The following is an 18,759-nucleotide window of genomic DNA, read 5'->3' as shown; positions in this document are numbered from 1 at the left end:
CTTTCTCAGGCTTTTCTTTGATCTTCTTCCCTTCCTCATGGCATTCTGTAAACGCTTTTTCCAGGATTCTGACTTCAGCCTCTTCACTCTCTGTGCTATTCACTGGTGATTTTATCCATTACTGTGATTTTAACTAGTCTCTAATTGCTCATAAACCCTGGCTGGTTTGGCTCAGCGGTTAGAGCGTCAGCCTGCGGTCCAGAGAGACCCGGGTTCGGTTCCTGCTAAGGGCACGTACCTTGGTTGTAGTTTGTCCCGGGCCTTGGTTGGTCATGTGGGTGGCAGCCATTCGATGTGTCCTTTTCACGTCGATGTTTCTCTCTCTTTCTCTCTTCCTCTCCCTCCCTCCCACTCTATCTGAACAAAAAATGGAAAAGTGTCCTTGGGTGAGGAAAAAAATTAATTGCTCATAATTCTCAAACATCTATCTGCAACCCAGATGTCTCTCTTCATGTGCAGACTTGGTTTATGTCTGACTGCAGACTGAATATCTCCATCTGAATGCTCACGGACAGTGATGTCCTAGAGTCAACTTGTGCCAGCTCAGAGCAGCTAACGAGATCCTATTGTATACCCCTCTTCCCCACTTCTCCTTGTTCAGTGAAGTCATGCTTATAATAGTGACTTATAATCATCATGGTGAGGGTATTTACACCACAGAAATCAGCAAATGTTTCACATCAGGATTCCTCTTTCCCAAAGAGCAGGTTGTTAAAACATTTACTACACCTCTGTTCTCAGACATCTCACACTCAACATATTCAAAACTAAGTTAATCTTCCACCTCACCCTACCCTGTCTCTGAATCTCTTGGTGCAGTTAATACCATCCATACAGGAGCTTCTCACTTCCTCATTATACATATCTGAAGGATGGTCAACTAGGTAGTACAGTCCAAAATGCTATAACAGAGACCCAAAAATTCAATGGCTTAAGCAACAACCCCAAAATAGATCCTCTAAGACTGTGGGGCATCTCTTTCATCCTCAACACGTAGCATCAATCTCTGTGTCTGTTGTGGCCCAGGAAGCTTCCACTGGCATATCTGAATCTCATTTAATGAGAAGGGGGGTGGGGTGGGAAGCACAAGTGTTTTCCTGTTTAAGGACACCACTAACTTCTGCTCAGGAGTTGGTCAGATGCAAGGAAAGCTAGGAAATGTACTAAGCCACATATTTAGCTAAAACATTTTAAAAAAATAAAAAGAAAAGGAAAATTAAGAAAACCAAGCATGGTGTATTGGGCTATGTTGAACATTATTTCTTTGTACATGAATGTTGTAGAAGTGAGGGCTTTGGTTGATCCAGCATTGACTCTCTTCATCACTGCAGCATCTCTCTGACTAGCAATGTAACGATGTAACAATGAGATTTTCTCAATAATAAAAAAATGTGTAATTTTTGGGGGAAAAAAAAATGAAAGAAAGAAGATGGCTCTTGATGTAAGGCTAGCAGTCTATATCACTGGTGGATATATTTGTAAATGCTGCTTCTTGTATATTGCTTGAATCCATCTCTTCTACTGTGTGCCAACTGCTGTTACCTTGGTTTTTGCCTATTTCTTGGATAGTCCCTCTCTAATCAACCTACCAAATAGCTGTCAGAGATATCTTTCTAAAATGCAAATTGGATCAAATAACATTGCTGTTCAAAACCATGTGATAGTTCCCCACTGAATCCATGAGCAGGACCAAATTTCTTTGCATGATACATAGACTGGGTCTTGTATCCTCTACTCAATCAGAATGCCTTCCATCCCCATTCCAACTCTATTTCCTTGTCAGCCAGAAAAATTCAGGTCATTTTCTCAGGCTTAGTTTCAATATAGTCTCCCTGACCACACTGTTGTTTGTGCCCCACTGCAATGCTGGCTGTATTCCTAGTGCAGCTTTACTGGACTGTTTATTTCTGAGCACTTCCCACCCCTGGCCAGGGGCTCCCCATGAAGCCAAAGTTCTTGGTTTATTTGTCAGTGGGCTGAAGGAGGGCTCACCAAGCAATGAGCAGACCCTCACAAGATGCCAAATCATTTTCAAGGTGTGGGGTTTAAGGGTCCTGGCCCTACCATCTTTTTTTTTTTTTAATCCTTACCCTAGGATATTTTTCCATTTATCTACAGATAGGGTGGGAGGAAGGAAGGGAGAGAGAGAGGGAGAGAGAGGGAGAAAGGAACATCAACCTGAGAGAGACACATCGACTGGTTGCCTCCCGCACAACCCCGACCAGGGCCAGTGACGAACATGCCCTTGACCGAAATCGAACCCACGACTCATTGGTCTGAGGGCTGATTCTCTAACCACTGGGAAAAACTGGCCATGGCTTTGATGTCATTACTAGGTGCTCAGATTTGGCCAACCTGAATGTGGGCCTGGAATATGAGAACTTCCAGATGATGTTATTGAATCGTTTTATCATCCAGCATAGACATTAAACCTGATGACAGTTGCATCAAGTTATATGAACCATTTATTCCCACTGTCTATCAGGCACCTAGAGAACATCTATGAAATGAATAAAAGCATGGCAACATTTTCCCCAGGGTCAATATTTTTACAGTTCAAATCTCAGCTGTCATTTACAAGCTGAGTGACCTGGGGTTAGTCACTTAACCTCTCTATGCCTGTTGCCCCTGCAAAATGCAGATAATAATTGGGTCATTATGAGGACTAAATTACTTAATATTTGTAAAACATTTATAACAGTGCCTGAAATATAGTAGATGTTTTGTGTTTACTAAATAAAAATAGAGTTCAGGCATGAAAGAATTGGTCTTCTACTGCTATTCCATTCTCATCTCCCCCTGAGATGAGAACTGTGGTCTCTGCCATCAGTTCATAGCAAACCTTCCTTCTAGACTGAGCTCCTAAGAATTTCCATATATGCTGGAAATGTTCAAGTCTCTGACCTTTGCACATGCTATTCTCTGTGAGGAACACCTTTCACACGTTGTTCACCACTGAACCTCTATTCATCCTTCACAATTCAGCTCAAACCTCACTTCCAGAAGCCTTGTTGGACTCTAGGAGACAGGTGGCTCCTCCCTCCTTTGGGCCTCCATTTCACCCCATTCTCATGCATGTCTGAACTCCCCACTACACCCGAACTCTCTGAGAGCTGGGATATCTCATACACTGCAGTATTCCCAAGCCATGCACAATGCCTGGCACATAGATGAAAAAGATGCTTGTTAAATCAATGAATGGATAAATTAAATATATTAATACCTTTACCTTAACTATTTCCATGATACAATAGAATAGCATGTCAAATCCCATGACAAATGAAGATCAGCTACAGTTTACTGGGAGGTAAATCAAGTCTAGTCCTGTAGTTAATCAACTAAGTTTTCCACCAACCATCACAGAAAAATTCATTTCTCATTACCAGATAGACTACAGATTTCTAACATATTAATTATAACATTAAAGCCTCAAAAACTCCCCAGGGACATTCTTGGGACCCAGTGTTTACTGAATAGTCTTATATGCCCAGCTCTTGGCCACGCACTTAATTCTGGCATCAGGTTGAGTCCTACTGCTGTCTTACAGATGGGAACGATGAAGCTTTGAGAGGACAAAAAGATGTTATGAAACAAGGTCATTTGTTAACTGGCTGACAAGAGATGTGAGTTCTAGTCCTGGCTCTGTCCCAGTTGGCTATGTGACCCAAGAAAGGGCTCTGCCTCTATCTGGGGAAATCCTTGTAAAATCTAGGAGTTGGATCAGTAAGGTTTCTCTCAACTGGGGCATTTTCTGAATGTAAAATCCAGATTGGGATGGGGTAGGAGTAGTGGGAATTGACAAAGTAAATTTACAGGAGAAGTGAAGAAACATCATTAAATGTCAACAAGAGGAGACATGAAGGCCGTAAATAGAATCACTTTCCCCTCCAATGTCCCTTTAATCATCACTACAACATTTTGAAAGATGAAGAAATGCAGGCACCGAGAGGCTAAGGGGCTCATCCAATTCATTCAAGCCTCAATTTATAGCAGCCAAAGACTGACCTAAGTCACTCAAGAATATTTCAATTTTCCAGCTCTTGAGTCAGCTCTCTCCCCTATAGGTCATCCCTCCCCTCAAAGCCTGGACTCCTCCAGTCTGGGGAGCCAGGTCTGGACTTGGAACCAACACTTGGCATGTGAAATACCCAGGTTGCCAGGGGTTTACCGATGAGCCAGCTCAAACCGTTTGTCCTTCCAGAGTGGGCATCTGGTGAACAGAGAACCTTCAGGGACATTCTGCCATCATATAGTACCCTCTTCATCTGTCATCTCTGATCTTAATGCTCCTCCAACACCCAAACAAGTAAGCGGAAGTGACCCCAACACACACATGTATTCTCATGCACATATGTACACACATACATATGCATATGCACACATATACTGACACAAACACATGCATACAAGCACACACCTACATATACACTCATATAAGAGTCTCACAGCTAAGCCAAGCTGTCAGAGCTGCTCCTTCATCTTCGCTATCAAACTGCTGTGGAGCCCAGCTGGTGTGGCTCAGTGGTTGAGTGTTGACCCATGCACCAAGAGGTCGCCGATTCAATTCCTGGTCAGAGCACATGCCCAGGTTGTGGGCCAAATCCCCAGTGGGGGGCATGCAGGAAGCAGCCAATTGATGTTCTCTCTCATCAGTTTTGATCTCCCTCTCTCTTCCTCTTTCTCTCAAATTAATAAAGAAAAAAAAAACAAAAAAACTCCTGTGGAGATGGCTTCATTCTAGGAGTCCAGAAGAATTTAGAAGCCTCCTAGTTGTTTACTTAATCAATGCCTTCTAAGAAGAACAGATGAAAATAGAGGAATAGGGAAAGGAAGCTGAAGCTGGGTTAGCTGAGCATCATGTGTGAATGTATATACATGTGTGCCCAAGCACCAGGGAACAGGCAAGGAATAGAGGGGCTTTTAGAGGACAAAGATAGAAAGAAACAGAGAAAATGGAGACACACACCCTCCCCTACATCTCCCTCACCTTCTTCTGGTCCCTCTCTCACCTGGTGATTTTGTTTTTGTTTAGGCCTGGGTATGGCAGAACCTTTCTCAGGAGCCTGAGGATGGATGACTCTCCCGGCTGATAGTGCCTTCTCCTTGATCCCAATTTAAAAAGTAAGGGAGCAGCCCTGTCCAGTGTGGTTCAGTTGGTTGGGCGTGTTATGGTGCACCAAAAAGTTGCTGGTTCAATTCCCAGTCAGGGCACATGCTCAGTTATGGGCTTGGGCTCGATCCCCGGTAGGGGGCGCTCAGGAGGCAGCTGATAGATGTCTTGTTCTCACTTCGATCTCTCTCTCTCTCTCTCTCTCTCTCTCTCTCTCTCTCTCTCTCTCTCTCTCTCCCTTCAAAATCTGGATCAGGAGCCCCAGCAGCAGTCACCCTGCAGAGTCCTGGTATCCACATGGACAGGATCTACATCTCTTGGGTACTCCTGCTCTCTGCCTATCTATCCTTTAGGGCCAGTCTTATCCTCCTTGCTAATCTTCTCTCTGCCACCTACTGTTGTGGTGCCTGTCCCTTTAAAGCAGCGGCCCCTGGCTGGGTTATTGTCTCTCCTCATAGCCAATCCATGGTGCTGTTGGGGGCGGGGGATCCGGCCTCCCAATTGGCCGCCCCGCGCCCCGCCCCGCCCGGGATCCCGGGAGCTGTCCGGCCACCTCGGTGCTGATCCCGCCGCTGCCCACGGGCCGCGAGCAGCGCTAAGAGGGCACTATGAGCGGGGGAGTCTACGGCGGAGGTGAGCGAGCCTCCGGCTTCGGGCTCCCAAGCCTGGCGGGGCTTCACCTAAAGCCCAGCGCCCCGAACCGGCGCGACCAGCGCTCTGGGCACCACGGGGCCTGTCACCTCGGTGCTCGAGTGGGTCCAACCCCGGGTTTGGGTCCTGCGCCACTCCAACCTTCAGTCCTCCCCTGGACTCTCGCGCGCACCCGGCCCAACCTCTACACCCTTCAACCCACCACTGCCCAGCCTCTTCCTTGCAAGCAGGGAGAGTGGCCTGTACAAGGCCACTGGGCAAGAAGGGACTCTGGAAGCTTGATCCCCATTCCCAGCACCCCAGACTCCAAGCCAATCTCCCACTTGCCAGGGCCAGTGTCGAAGGTGGCAAGACTAGCTCTGTCCTGACCTCTCCTCGAAACTAACCAGGGGGAGAGAGTTTGGGAGAGACTTCCCTCACACTCCTATCTCCCCGCACAGATGAGGTGGGGGCGCTGGTCTTTGACATTGGCTCGTTCTCAGTCCGCGCTGGGTACGCTGGGGAGGACTGCCCCAAGGTGAGCCTTCCAGCCCCCTTCCCAAATCCTAGGGCCTCTGGACTCCCCTCCAGGCTTCCCAGAAACCCAGGGCTCTCACAGCCCAGAGAGAAACTTTGTTGAGCGGGTATCTGGGAGTAAACCTAGGGGCTGGCTGAGGGCCCTGCCGAGGGCTTGGACATGGGCAAGAGGTTGATCCCTCTCCCTGTCGGTTTACTCCTTCAGGCTGACTTCCCTACCACAGTGGGGCTGCTGGCCGCTGAGGAGGGGGGCGGGCTGGAGTTGGAGGGGGAGAAAGAGAAGAAAGGGAAGATCTTTCACATCGACACCAACGCCCTGCATGTGCCTCGGGATGGAGCGGAGGTCATGTCACCCCTCAAAAATGGCATGAGTAAGGGGTCCCCACCCACTGCCTCCTGACACAGACCTGGAGCCCACCCCACAACCCAGGACACAGCACCCCACACCCATGGAATCTTCCTTGCAGCTACCCAAGTCCCAGGGATCCCCTCACTGCTTCCCACTGCTGCCCAGTTCCCAGTCCAGTTCCCAGATGCCTGGAAAGGGAGGATTGCCACTGGAGCTGATCTCATTTCCCCTCCCCTGGACTTGCTCTTTCTCCTTCCTTTCCTTTCTGTCTCTGGACCCCTGACTGCCCAACCTCATCTATTCTGGCTGGTCTCCTGGCCCCAGTCGAGGACTGGGAGTGCTTCCGTGCCATCCTGGATCACACCTACAGCAAACACGTCAAGTCTGAGCCAAACCTGCACCCAGTGCTCATGTCTGAGGCCCCGGTAAGTGCCTCATCCAGCCTCTCCCTAGTCCAACCCTGGGGTCCACCATTCACCTCTATCCTCAAGGCACTGCCATTAATCACTCCACCTCAATTTTAAGAGTTTCTTTCCAACCACATGTTCTTCAACCATTTTACTTCCTCCCTGGTTTAGTCTCCAGCCCTCTCCTCCTACTCTATCCACTCATCCTTCCCTGAGTCAGCCTTATCCACTTTTTCCCTCATAAAGTCCTTTTAACTTAAATTTTTGTCAGTATAGCTTACATAGGTATTTACATAAAAAATCAATTTTCTTTATAAAGTATGTTAAGAAACCTGCCCTGGCTGGTTTGGCTCAGCGGTTAGAGCGTCGGCCCACAGACTAGAGAGTCCCTGGTTCGGTTCCCGCTAAGGGCATGCACCTGGGTTGCAGTTTGTCCCTGGCCCCAGTTGGGGTCATGTGGGTGGCAGCTCACATCCATGTGTCTCTCTCTTCCCCTCTCTCTCCCTCCTGCTTTATCTGAAGATAAATGCAAAGATGTCCTTGGGTGAGGATAAAAAAAAACTTGCTATGCATACCCTCCTCTTTCTATTTCCTCTTTTTTCAGAAGCAACTACTTTTCTTTCTTTTAGCTAATTTTTTTCTATATCTCTAACACACTTAAATTGTTACTTGTGGATTTTTTAGTTTTAGGCATTATCTATGAGTTTCCAAATATATATATATATATATATATATATATATATATATATATATGTTTTAGAGAGACAAGAGGGAGAGGGGGAGAGAGATAGAAACACCGGTTGGCCCACAACCTGGGCATGTGTCCTGACCAGGAATTCAACCGGTGACCTCCTGGTTAATGGGTCGACACCGAACCACTAAGACACAATGGCCGAGCTAGAAAATGAGCATTTCTCTTTCTTTCTCCCCCCAGCCCACACCACACATATTTGTTACTCCCACCTTTAAGTACAGTTGTATTTTAGGTTTTTCTAAGATCAACATTCAGGGTTTACACTGTTATTATTGTGTATGCTAATCAGGGCTGAGTCAGGCAATAAACTATGGATACTTTTCCTTCCCTGCACAACCTTTTGTTTTCCCTAGAACTAAAAATTGTCTTGATTTTTATTTTGCATAGTTTTCTATCTACTTAATAGTGTGACCCTAAATTATTCATCAGTTATTTATATTTTTCTCAAAACATTAATTCCTTTAGGCATTCTGTTAATTTCATCTTCTTGAAGAAATCTCTCCAAGAACCCACTGATTTGCTCAATTTAGAACTGGTTGCCTTCTACACAGAGAACATAGCTATCATCCTGACATCTCCCTTCCTTTCGTCATTTTAAGAAATCCCTTTGCTTCTCTCCTGTGTTAAAAATCCTGTTTCTTGTAGCTCATGACTCCTTTTTAAAAATTTGCTCCATTACTTTCATGGAGCACATTCTCCAGTAATTGCCTTAGAAAAGTCACATGAAGTGAACTCTTTGAGACCTTGCATGTCTGACCTTGTACTGATAGCTTACCTAGGTATAACACTCCAAATTGGAAATCATGTTTCTTCATAATCTTGAAGGCACTTCCCCATTGTCTTCCAGCATCTATTGTTGCTATCAAGAAGGCTGAAGACATCTAATTTCTGATCTGTTGATTTCATTTTTTTCTTTCTGAAAGTTTATAAAATTTTCACTTTGTCCTCAGTATTCTATAATTTCACATTATTATATTGGTTTATTTTCATCCATTGCTCTAGACCAGCAATTTTCGACTAGTGTGCCACAAGAATTTTTAAAACATGCAATACCTGACTCTTTAATCAGGTACACTGACCTCTTTTCCCTTAGATTGTCAAAAAAAAAAAAAAAAAAAGCCAATACAGCAAAAGCCATCCAGTGTGAATAAATCAAAATTATATTCACTTTTTTTTGTCAGATCAGCAAAAAAAATTATATTTTTGGTGTGTTGAATAATTTTAGCAATTAGTTTATGTGTGCTATGAGATGGAAAAGTTGAAAATCACTTCTCTAGACATTCAATATGTCACTTTAATCTAGAAATCTATGTTTTTCAATCAGTGAAAAAATAATTCAGTAATTATTTAATTCAGTAATTTAAATTAATTATTTATCTCAATTTTCTTTGTTCTTTCTTTTGGGAAATTTTATTATTTGGATTCTACACCTCTTGAACTGGTTCTCTAATTCTTATATTTTCCACCTCTTTGTTTTTTCCTCTAATTTCCAAAATATACCCTCAGCTTTATTTTTTAACCCTTCTATTGAGTTTTTCATTTCTGCTTTTGTATTTTTAATTTTCAGGAGTTCTTTTTTTGTTACACAAATGTTACTTTTTAGAGCATCCTATTCTTTTTTTTTTTTTTTTGCATTTGTCTTCAGATAGAGCAGGAAGGAGAGAGGGAGGGGGAAAGAGAAACATCGATGTGAGAGAGACACATTGAGTGGTTACCACCCACAAAACCCCAACCAGAGCCAGGGACAAACTGCAAACTGGTACGTGTCCTTAACCTGGAACTCTGTGGTCTGCAGGCCGATGCTCTAACCGCTGAGCCAAACTGGCCAGGGCGAGCATCCTATTCTTGCTTTATGAGTGTAATATCATCTGTTATCTCATAAGGATATTATAAATTTTGTTCTTGTTTTTGAAAGTTTTCGTGTCCCTGCATAATTTCTGTTCTTCTACGTTGCTTTTTTTTTCTTCTTCCCCTGCCCCTTTTTAGGGGTCTCTATTTGATTTTAGAGGCTTTTCTTAGATTTATGCAAATCCTTGGTTGTCTGTTTATGATTAAGATGGGGGACTAAAAAGCTGATAAGAAGCTCTGGCTGATTTGGCTCAGCAGTTAGAGCATCGGCCGGTGTCTCAGGTTCGATTCTGGTCAAGAGCAGTACCTGGGTTGTGGTTAGATTCCCCAGCCCTGGCTGGGGTCGTGCCAACCTCTCTCTCTCTCTCTCTCTCTCTCTCTCTCTCTCTCTCTCCCTTTCTCCCTCCCTGCCTCCCTCCCTTCCACTCTACCTGAAGATAAATGGCAAAATATCCTCAGGTAAAGATTTAAAAAATAAAAAAAGCTGATAGGAAACTGTGCTGGGGGTGGGGGATGTGTTGACTATGATCTTTGCTGTAGGTTGCTCTCACTGGGATGTTAGGCAGCCTCTGATCATTGGACTCTTTAGATCTTTGATGTAACCCACATGAAAGATTTCTATCCTAAAGACAGGCTTGGGACCTCCATTCTGAGAGCCAAATGAGAGAATAGGGCTAATGTTCACCACATTCTATATGCATTGTATCACTTAATTCCCATTTTAAGTATGATGTCCTCACTTCAAATTGTGTCAAGTGTCCCACCAGTTTAGATATCCATTTGACTCTGTCCAGGGTAAACTTTCCATTTTCTGCTGAGATTAAAGAGAGTAATAGCCCTGTGATATGGAATTAGGGAGAGCATTTAGGGATTTGTTACTTGCATAGCCTCAAACAATATTATTTTAGCTTTCCCTTGACTTCCACTTCCAGAAATACCTGAAACTACCAATTCCTGAGCCCTGTGAGGATTCTGCAATTTAACACAGGTTGTTCCTGGTTTTTTCCACTATTGGCTTATGAATCAGCATTCTTGGATCTGTTTGCTAAGTCAGTAACCACTCACCTATCTGATTTCCAACCTTTGAAAATATGTTGCCATTCTTTCCTTTCTTATTATTCCCAACCTCTGAGGGCATTTCTCTCTCTCAGCTAAAATTCACATAACATTAACCTTTTTAATGTTAGCAATTTAATACATTCACAATGTTTTGCAACTATCATCTCTATCTAGTTCCAAAACATTTTCATCACCCCAAAAGAAAATCCATTTTCATAGAGCAGTTTCTCTCCATTCTCCCTGTCCCAGCCCTTGGTAACCATCAATCTACTTTTTGTGTCTATGGATATATCTATTCTGGATTTTTCACAGAAATTGAATCATGCAATATGTAATTTTTGTGTGTGTGTGTCTGTATTTTTTCACCTAGCATAATGTTTTTGAGATTCATCCATGTTGTAGTATATATCAGTACTTTATTTTTTTATTATGGCTGAGTAATATTCCATTGTATGGATATACCATAATTTGTTTATTCATCCACTGATGAACATTTTGTTGTTTCTATTTCTGGCTATTTTTGATAGTGCTGCTATGAACATTTGTGTATAAGATTAATTTGGGTACCTGTTTTCAATTCTTTTGGGTCTATAACTAAGAGTGGAACTGCTGGGTCATATGGTAATTCAATATTTATGTTTTTGAACAACTGCCAATTGTTTCCCACAGTGGCTGAACATTTTACCTTTCCACTAACAACTTACAATGGTTTAAATTTCTCCACATTCTTTCCAATACTTGTTATTTTGTTTTTTCAAATTATTACCATCCTAGTGGATGTGAAGTGGTATTTCATTGTGCTTTTGATCTGCATTTCCCTAATGGCCATCAGCATTGAGCATCTTTTCATGTGTTTGTGGGTTTATGTCTTTTTAAATTGCCCCTTTATTATAGTTTTGCTGGGGTCTTGGAAAGGAATAAAACTAGATATTTGTATTCAATATACCATTAAAATTTTTTTCTTTATTGATTTTACAGAGAGAGGAAGGGAGAGGGAGAGATAGAAACATGGATGAGAGAGAACATCGATTGGCTGCCTCCTGCATGTCCCCCACTAGGGATTTGGCCCACAACTTGGGCGTGTGCCCTGACCAGGAATTAAACCAGCGACCTTTTGGTGTATCGGTGGACACTCCACCACTGAGCCACACTGCTGGGCTCAATACACCATTTTTACCCAGAATTATCTCCAGCTTTCTTGCCTCTGAAATGACCAGAATGGGGAAGAAGAGAGACATATTGGGGGCTAGGAGGAGCCTGAAATGTGTATAGTATATAATAAAGAACACTGGGCCAGGAGTCAAGAGACTATGACTAGTCTCAGCTCTACCAAGAGCTTTCCATGTGATCTTGGGCAAGTCACTCTCTCTCTATGAGTTTTGTTTTCTTCAGCTGGGTTTGGATTGTGATCTTTAAAACTCTTTATAGTTCACCCTGGCTGGTTTGGTCAGCGGTTAGAGCATTGGCCCACATATTGAAGGGTTGTTGGTTCGATTCCAGTCAAGGGCACATACCTGGATTGCAGGTTCAATCCCTGGCCCCAGTAGGGATCATGCAGGAGGCAACCAATGGATATGTCTCTCTTGCATCGATGTTTCTCTCTTTCTATCTCTCTCCTTCCCTTCCACTCTATCGATGGAAAAATATCCTCAGGTGAGGATTTAAAAAGAAATTATTTATAGTTCTCACATTCTAAAAGTCTATGTGGGTCAAGGGGACTGACCTCTATCCCCAATCAAAATTGTGTGTGTGTATGGGCAAGGGGTGCACAAGTCTGTGCCTATCCATTCTTGAATCCTCCCCTCCTGCACTTTCTCTCCAGTGGAACACACGAGCCAAGCGGGAGAAGCTGACAGAATTGATGTTCGAACAGTACAACATTCCTGCCTTCTTCTTATGCAAGACAGCTGTGCTAACTGCGTATCCTCTGGGTTGAGCTGTTCTGCCTGGGTGGATGGCCAGGATGGGTGTGTGGTGTGCTGAGCTGGGGGTTGGGTTGATTCTATGGAAGTAAAGTCCAGGAGGGGCAGACACCCTCATGAACTCCATTAGTAGAGAAAGCCCCTGTGGGCTAAATGCCTTGGGCCCTGGGGTGACCAGATTAGCAGCCATTTCCCATTTCTTGGATCAGGTTAAGCAGAGAGAGAGAGAGAGAGAGAGAGAGAGAGAGAGAGAGAGAGAGAGAGAGAGAGAGTTGAGCCAAGTGGATGGCAGGGGCTATGGCTGGAGAGAGGAAGGTGGAGCATATGACACTGAGGAGTTACCTTCCCAAACAGTTAATCAGCATTAATTTTTTAAGGATCTGCTTTGCATTGAACCCTGTGCTACTCACTGGGGAAATATGGCCCCTAATTTCAAGGAGCCCATAGGACATAAAACCAAGAATAAAGAGAGGCTGGGAGCTCAGAAGGAAAGAATAGAGGAAGATGTTGTGATTCAGATGGAAAAGTGACAGAGGTCTCAGGAGCCTTCCTCCAGCAGATGGGTCACAAACAGAAAAATTTGCAGACTGGGAATGGGCTGGACCTCAGGATAGCAGAGAGTGATGAGGTCAGACCTGGGTCTCTGCCCCTCATTTGCTGCTTCTGTCTCTTTGACCTACCTATCCCATGCCAGCTTTGCAAACGGACGCTCCACAGGCCTGGTGCTGGACAGTGGGGCCACCCACACCACAGCCATTCCAGTTCATGATGGCTACGTCCTGCAGCAAGGTGGGGCCTTGGCCTAGGTTGGGAGTGCCTTGATAGACAAGGCCCTGATACCCCTCCACTTCTAGGCATCGTCAAGTCACCCCTGGCAGGGGACTTCATCTCCATGCAGTGCCGGGAGCTCTTCCAAGAAATGGCCATTGACATCATCCCACCTTACATGATTGCAGCCAAGGTAGGGCCTCTGGGGCATCCTGGGCACTCATATATCTGTTGACCCACTATTCTGTTAGATATAAGAGTGGGGAGCAACAGGGCCTCCAGAGGACCCTGGGTCCAGTTTCTCAATTTGCAATCAAGACATCAGAAATCCAGACAGGCTGAGGGACGTGGCCTAGGTCGCACAGCCGGCTGGTAGCAGGATGTGAAGGGCCAGTGTGGTGAGTTCTGAGGTCCAACAGGCTCAGTTTCAAGTTCTGCTTCTACCATGTAAGATCTGTGTGACCTAGAGCATGAGACTGAAGTTTCCCAAGCCTTATTTTCTTCCCCTGTAAAGTGGAATAACAGACATAAGGCTGCTATGTCAAATAAGATACTCCCTGCATGGGTTTGCTCTGGCCACCCCATGGAACATAGCTCAGTAAAGGCTGTTTCCTTAAGGTTCTCATCTCCCACTGTATTCCCTATTCCCTTTGCTTTCTCTCAGGCCTTTCAGATCAGCTGTACCCACTGCATGCATGGCATATGTGAGAACAGGTTCTTTCCACTCTCCCTCTTCTAACAGGGAGGGAGAAAAATATCTTTTGTGGGCCATAGAGCAGTGACTGTTAGTTGCAGAGCCAGTGAGTGCTAGGAATGCAGGTGTGGTGGGGTGGGCTGGCAAATGTGGGATGAGAAAGGATGATTATAGGCTGTGCCCCCACAGGAACCCGTGCGGGAGGGCGCCCCCCCAAACTGGAAGAAGAAGGAGAAGCTACCCCAGGTTTCCAAGTCCTGGCATAACTACATGTGCAATGTGAGGCACTGGAGAGGAATACCCCTCCCTAGCTGCTAGTCCCCTGCTATGAGGGAACAGGGGCCCTGCAGGTGGGATGGGGTCGGGGGGATGAGGAAGGTGGCCAACCCTCACCACCTCCCTCGGTTCTCAGGAGGTGATCCAGGACTTCCAGGCCTCCGTGTTGCAGGTCTCAGACTCCCCCTATGATGAGCAGTGAGTGGGGCCCACAGCTGGGGGGTGGGAAAGAGGGCAGGCCTGGGGCTCATGGAGGACTTCTTCTGGTCCTTTGTGAGCATCCCAATGTCTTGTTCCTTCCTGGGCAGGGTGGCTGCACAAATGCCCACAGTGCATTATGAGATGCCGAATGGCTACAACACAGACTATGGCGCTGAGCGGCTCCGCATTCCTGAGGGCCTGTTTGATCCCTCCAATGTCAAGGTTGCACTGATTGGGTCCCCAAATGTTGAGGTGTGGGGGAGGCTGGGAAGGGTCATAGGAGTCTGGGGAGAGGGGGCAGAGGGCCCAAAGTCCAGGTCCCCTTTCTCTGCAGGGCCTCTCGGGGAACACCATGTTAGGTGTGGGCCATGTGGTGACCACCAGCATCGGCATGTGTGACATCGACATTCGCCCGGTGAGGCCGGAGCCTGCAGCTGGACAAAGGGATCCAGGAGAAGTGGGGAGACAGGGAAAGGCTGTTTCCTGTCTGCTTACTGCTCCTCCCTGCTCTCAGGGCCTATATGGCAGTGTCATTGTCACTGGTGGGAACACACTGCTTCAGGGCTTCACTGACAGGCTCAATCGAGAGCTTTCCCAGAAGACCCCACCGGTAGGAGCCCACCCCCAGCTAGGGCCCTGGACTCCAATCCTGGTGTAGCCCTTCAGGACCAAGTCCTTCCTCCTTCCCAAACATCTAGTGTTCTGGCCACCAGAGCAGACCCCTTCCCCTGTGGCTTCTGAGTGTTCCCCACTCCCAGCCCCGTCCTTTCCCAGAACCCAGGTGTCTGCTTCCCCCAGCCCTTCTTCTCCCCCAGAGCATGCGACTGAAACTCATTGCCAGCAACAGCACCATGGAGCGCAAATTCAGCCCCTGGATTGGAGGCTCCATCTTGGCCTCGCTGGTAAGTGGGAAGGGTTCTGGCCTGGCTCTGACTGTGGACAGGGAGAGCCCCAGGGCCTTGCCTGCTTCCTCATTTCTTCATTCAACAAACATTTATTTTTGAGAAAGGGCAGTCAGTGCTCCCAGAAGGGTTAATGTTCCATCAGGACACATATCAAGGAGCAGAGGAACAGGAGGCTGGAGAGGTTGGTTGGGATGAGACTGTGGAAGCCTTGTGTGCCAGGATGAGGCACCCATTGTACTCAGCAGAGAGCAAACACTGAAGTTCTGGAGCAAGGCTGGGTGATAGTCACAGGCATGTTTGAGAAGACTGTCTTTTGTTGTTGTTGTTAATCCTCACCTGAAGACTTTTTTTCATTGATTTTTTGTTTAGATAGAGTGGAAGGGAGGGAGGGAGAGAGAGAGAAACATCAATGTGAGAGAGACACATCAATTGGTTGCCTCCAGCATGACCCCAACTTGGGGGGGCATGGGGGAGCATGAGGGGGGATTGAACCTGCAACCCAGGTATGTGCCCTTGACCAAGAATAGAACCTATGACCCTTCAGTCCATGAGCCGAAGCTCTAACCACTGAGAAAACTGGCCAGGGTGAGACAACTATGTCTTTAAGGATCCGGGTGTGAGCTGGATGCAAGGGGACATTGGAAGGAGGCTATATTGTCCTAGAAGCATGGGTTGCAGTAGGGATGGGGTGAAGAGCAAGGAGCAGTTAGAGAAGGAGGCAGGCAGATTGGTTCTGGAGCAGTAGGTGGTGAGTTCAGTAGGTGGTGAGTTCAGTTTGGGCTTGCTGCTAGAGCAGAAGCAAGATATTGAGCAGGGAGCTGGAGATGCAAACTGCATCTGGAGGGTGCCAGCCACACAGAGGAGACATCAGAGCGATGATAAGACAAGGAGGACATCCACCTAAGGGTGAGCCCCCAGGGAGACAGAAAGAAGGGTCAGAAAGGCAGGAGGCTGACAGTCTGAAGTTAGCTCAAGGCTGAGCATGTCAGCCACACACAGTTATTGTGGGCTTCCTGTGTGCTGGAAGTGGACAGACAGCCTGACACAGTCCCTGCCTCCACAAGCAGGGATAGTCTAGAGACCAAGACGATTAAACAGGAAATCACCACAAAGTGTGAGGGTATTCCTTTAAGAAAGGACCTGATCCAGTTCAGGGATCATGAAACACCTGTGAATAGTATTCAAATTGAGATGGGAAGACTGAGTAAGAACTCATGAGGCAAAGAGGGAGAGAGGGTGCTTGGACCATGGGCAGAGGCTGGCAGTACCAAAGGCAGTGGGCACACACAGTCAAATTATAGTTCAGGAAGCTCACTTTGACTCAGTGGTCTCCACTGTGATTGGTGTTTGACAAAGGAGTGGATATTAGGGAGTGGGTCTGGGAGCTTATCAGTGATCTGACTGACAGAATGTGGACTCTATTTGGATACAAGAAGCAAGAGGGAAGGAGTCTAGGATGAGGCCCAATAGGAATGTAATGTGAGTCACATGTGCAATTTTAAAATGTCTAGTAGCTATATTTAAGAGTCCAAAGAATCAGGTGAAATTAAGTTTAAAGAATATATACTTTAATTCAATATGTCCAGATATCATTTCAATGTATGATCAATATAAAAAATCATTGAGATATTTTACATTATTTTTTCTGGACTTCGTCTTTCATATCTGATGCATATTTTACACAGAGCACATCTCAATTCAGACCAGCCACATTGCAAGTGCTCAATAACCATATGTAGTTAGTGGCTGCTCTATTGGACAGTGCTAGTGTAGAAAGCAAGAAAGACTATAGAAGCAGGTTTGGGCCAGAACTGGGTTAAGACAATAAACTCAGTGGTAGATATGTTGAGTTTGAGGTCCTGAGGGACACTCAGGAAGAGGTATCCAAAGGACAGCTGAGTATGGCTCTTTCACTCAGCACCGAGATCTGCAAGGAAAATTGGAGGGAAGGGTGGGTTTTAGCTCATGAGAAGTCACAGGAGTGGATAAGCAGGTCCAGGAAGCCTTGTTCTGTGACCCAAGGAGAGAAAAAGGGACAGAACAATGGACACAGGCACCAACTTTCAGGCAGAGACAGAGCAACCATCAAAGAGAAGAGACAGTCTGAGATGCCCAGTGCAGGAGACCCTCAAGGGGCAAGTTTCCATAGGGGGTGGGGCACCGGAGTGGAGACAAGTCCATCACAAGTTAGGTGGTACAGAAATGGTGAGGGTGGAATAAAGATTTTTCTTGGGAATGAAGAACGACTTGACCAGTTTAGAAGGCCTGATGGAGTGATAGGCCACCTGGTGGAGGAGAAATGTGTGTGTCTGTGTGTGTGTGGTGGTGGCGATTGTTGGAGTGCTGGTTGGCTGGCTTGAGGGTGTAAGTTCCACCACCCAGCTCACAAAAAGCACCTGGCACGGAGCAGACAGATGTGCAATACATACTTGTTGAATGAATGAATCAACATTGTGAATGAACGATATGAAGAAGGGTATTAGCCCCCAGAATATGAAGGGGTTGGTGGGAGGATGGAGGTGAGGGGTTGGGAAGGTTGTTGCCAAGGAAGGTGGGACTGAGGAGCGGAGGAAACCAGGAAGAAGGTTTCCTGCACGGGTGGAATGTGGGGTGGCGCTTCCCGACTCCTTCAAGGCCTCCCTGACCGCCGATGTCGTCCCCCACACCCAGGGCACTTTCCAGCAGATGTGGATCTCCAAGCAGGAATACGAAGAAGGCGGGAAGCAGTGCGTGGAGCGGAAGTGCCCTTGAGGGCTCCTCCTCCCCACTCACAGGCCCGCATTGGTGGGGGAGGGGACGCGAAAGTGGGGAGAGGGTTTCCCGGAGCCTGGCCTCCTCAAGGGCAATTGAGGACCCCTAACCCCACCCCCACCCCATCGCCCCTTTCTTTTTCCCGCCCCTCTCGTCCTCTTAGATTGTGATGTTTCTGGGTTGAAAAGAGTAAAAAATGTTTTAAGAAAAATAAAGTTTGGACTCCTTGGAGGTGGGGAGTGGGTGCAGGGGTCTGGGGGTTGGCTATCGGAGGGCCACACCTACATCCATTGAAGACCCCACGGTGGACACCCGGGCAAGGTCTGCGGGAAGGGCGGAGCCGCGGGAGCCACGGATGCCTCAGGTTTGAAAGAAGCCGCGATCCAGAGAGGATCACTTAACGGGACCCTGGCAGAGCGCAGTGTAAGTCGCCCAGTGAGGAGCCCAGTCGAGGTGAGAAGAGGTTGCCGGAGAGAAGTTGCAGAGGCAGGAGCAAGGCCAGAGGAGGGGGCGGGGCCGGAGGTGGGGCCTGGAGTGGGCGGGCCGGA

General features: G+C 46.6%; 1 protein-coding gene across 1 annotated transcript; it reads left to right on the top strand.

Annotated features, from left to right (window-relative positions):
• The first annotated feature begins 5,654 nt into the window (after window positions 1-5,654).
• On the top strand, window positions 5,655-18,298 carry ACTL6B (actin like 6B). Its single transcript, XM_036279920.1, has 14 exons — window positions 5,655-5,743; window positions 6,202-6,278; window positions 6,483-6,648; window positions 6,951-7,051; window positions 12,517-12,614; window positions 13,311-13,405; window positions 13,471-13,577; window positions 14,268-14,357; window positions 14,491-14,552; window positions 14,663-14,777; window positions 14,890-14,970; window positions 15,070-15,165; window positions 15,371-15,457; window positions 18,131-18,298. The coding sequence occupies exons 1-14, from the start codon at window positions 5,719-5,721 to the stop codon at window positions 18,209-18,211; spliced, it is 1,281 nt and encodes a 426-aa protein (XP_036135813.1). The 5' UTR covers window positions 5,655-5,718; the 3' UTR covers window positions 18,212-18,298.
• Window positions 18,299-18,759: the final 461 nt, after the last annotated feature.

The sequence above is a fragment of the Molossus molossus genome, unplaced genomic scaffold (assembly GCF_014108415.1).
Source record: "Molossus molossus isolate mMolMol1 unplaced genomic scaffold, mMolMol1.p scaffold_m16_p_3, whole genome shotgun sequence".
Taxonomy (NCBI): domain Eukaryota; kingdom Metazoa; phylum Chordata; class Mammalia; order Chiroptera; family Molossidae; genus Molossus; species Molossus molossus.
The sequence above is the reverse complement of the archived record's forward strand: the minus strand, read 5'-3'. Positions and strand labels throughout refer to the sequence as shown.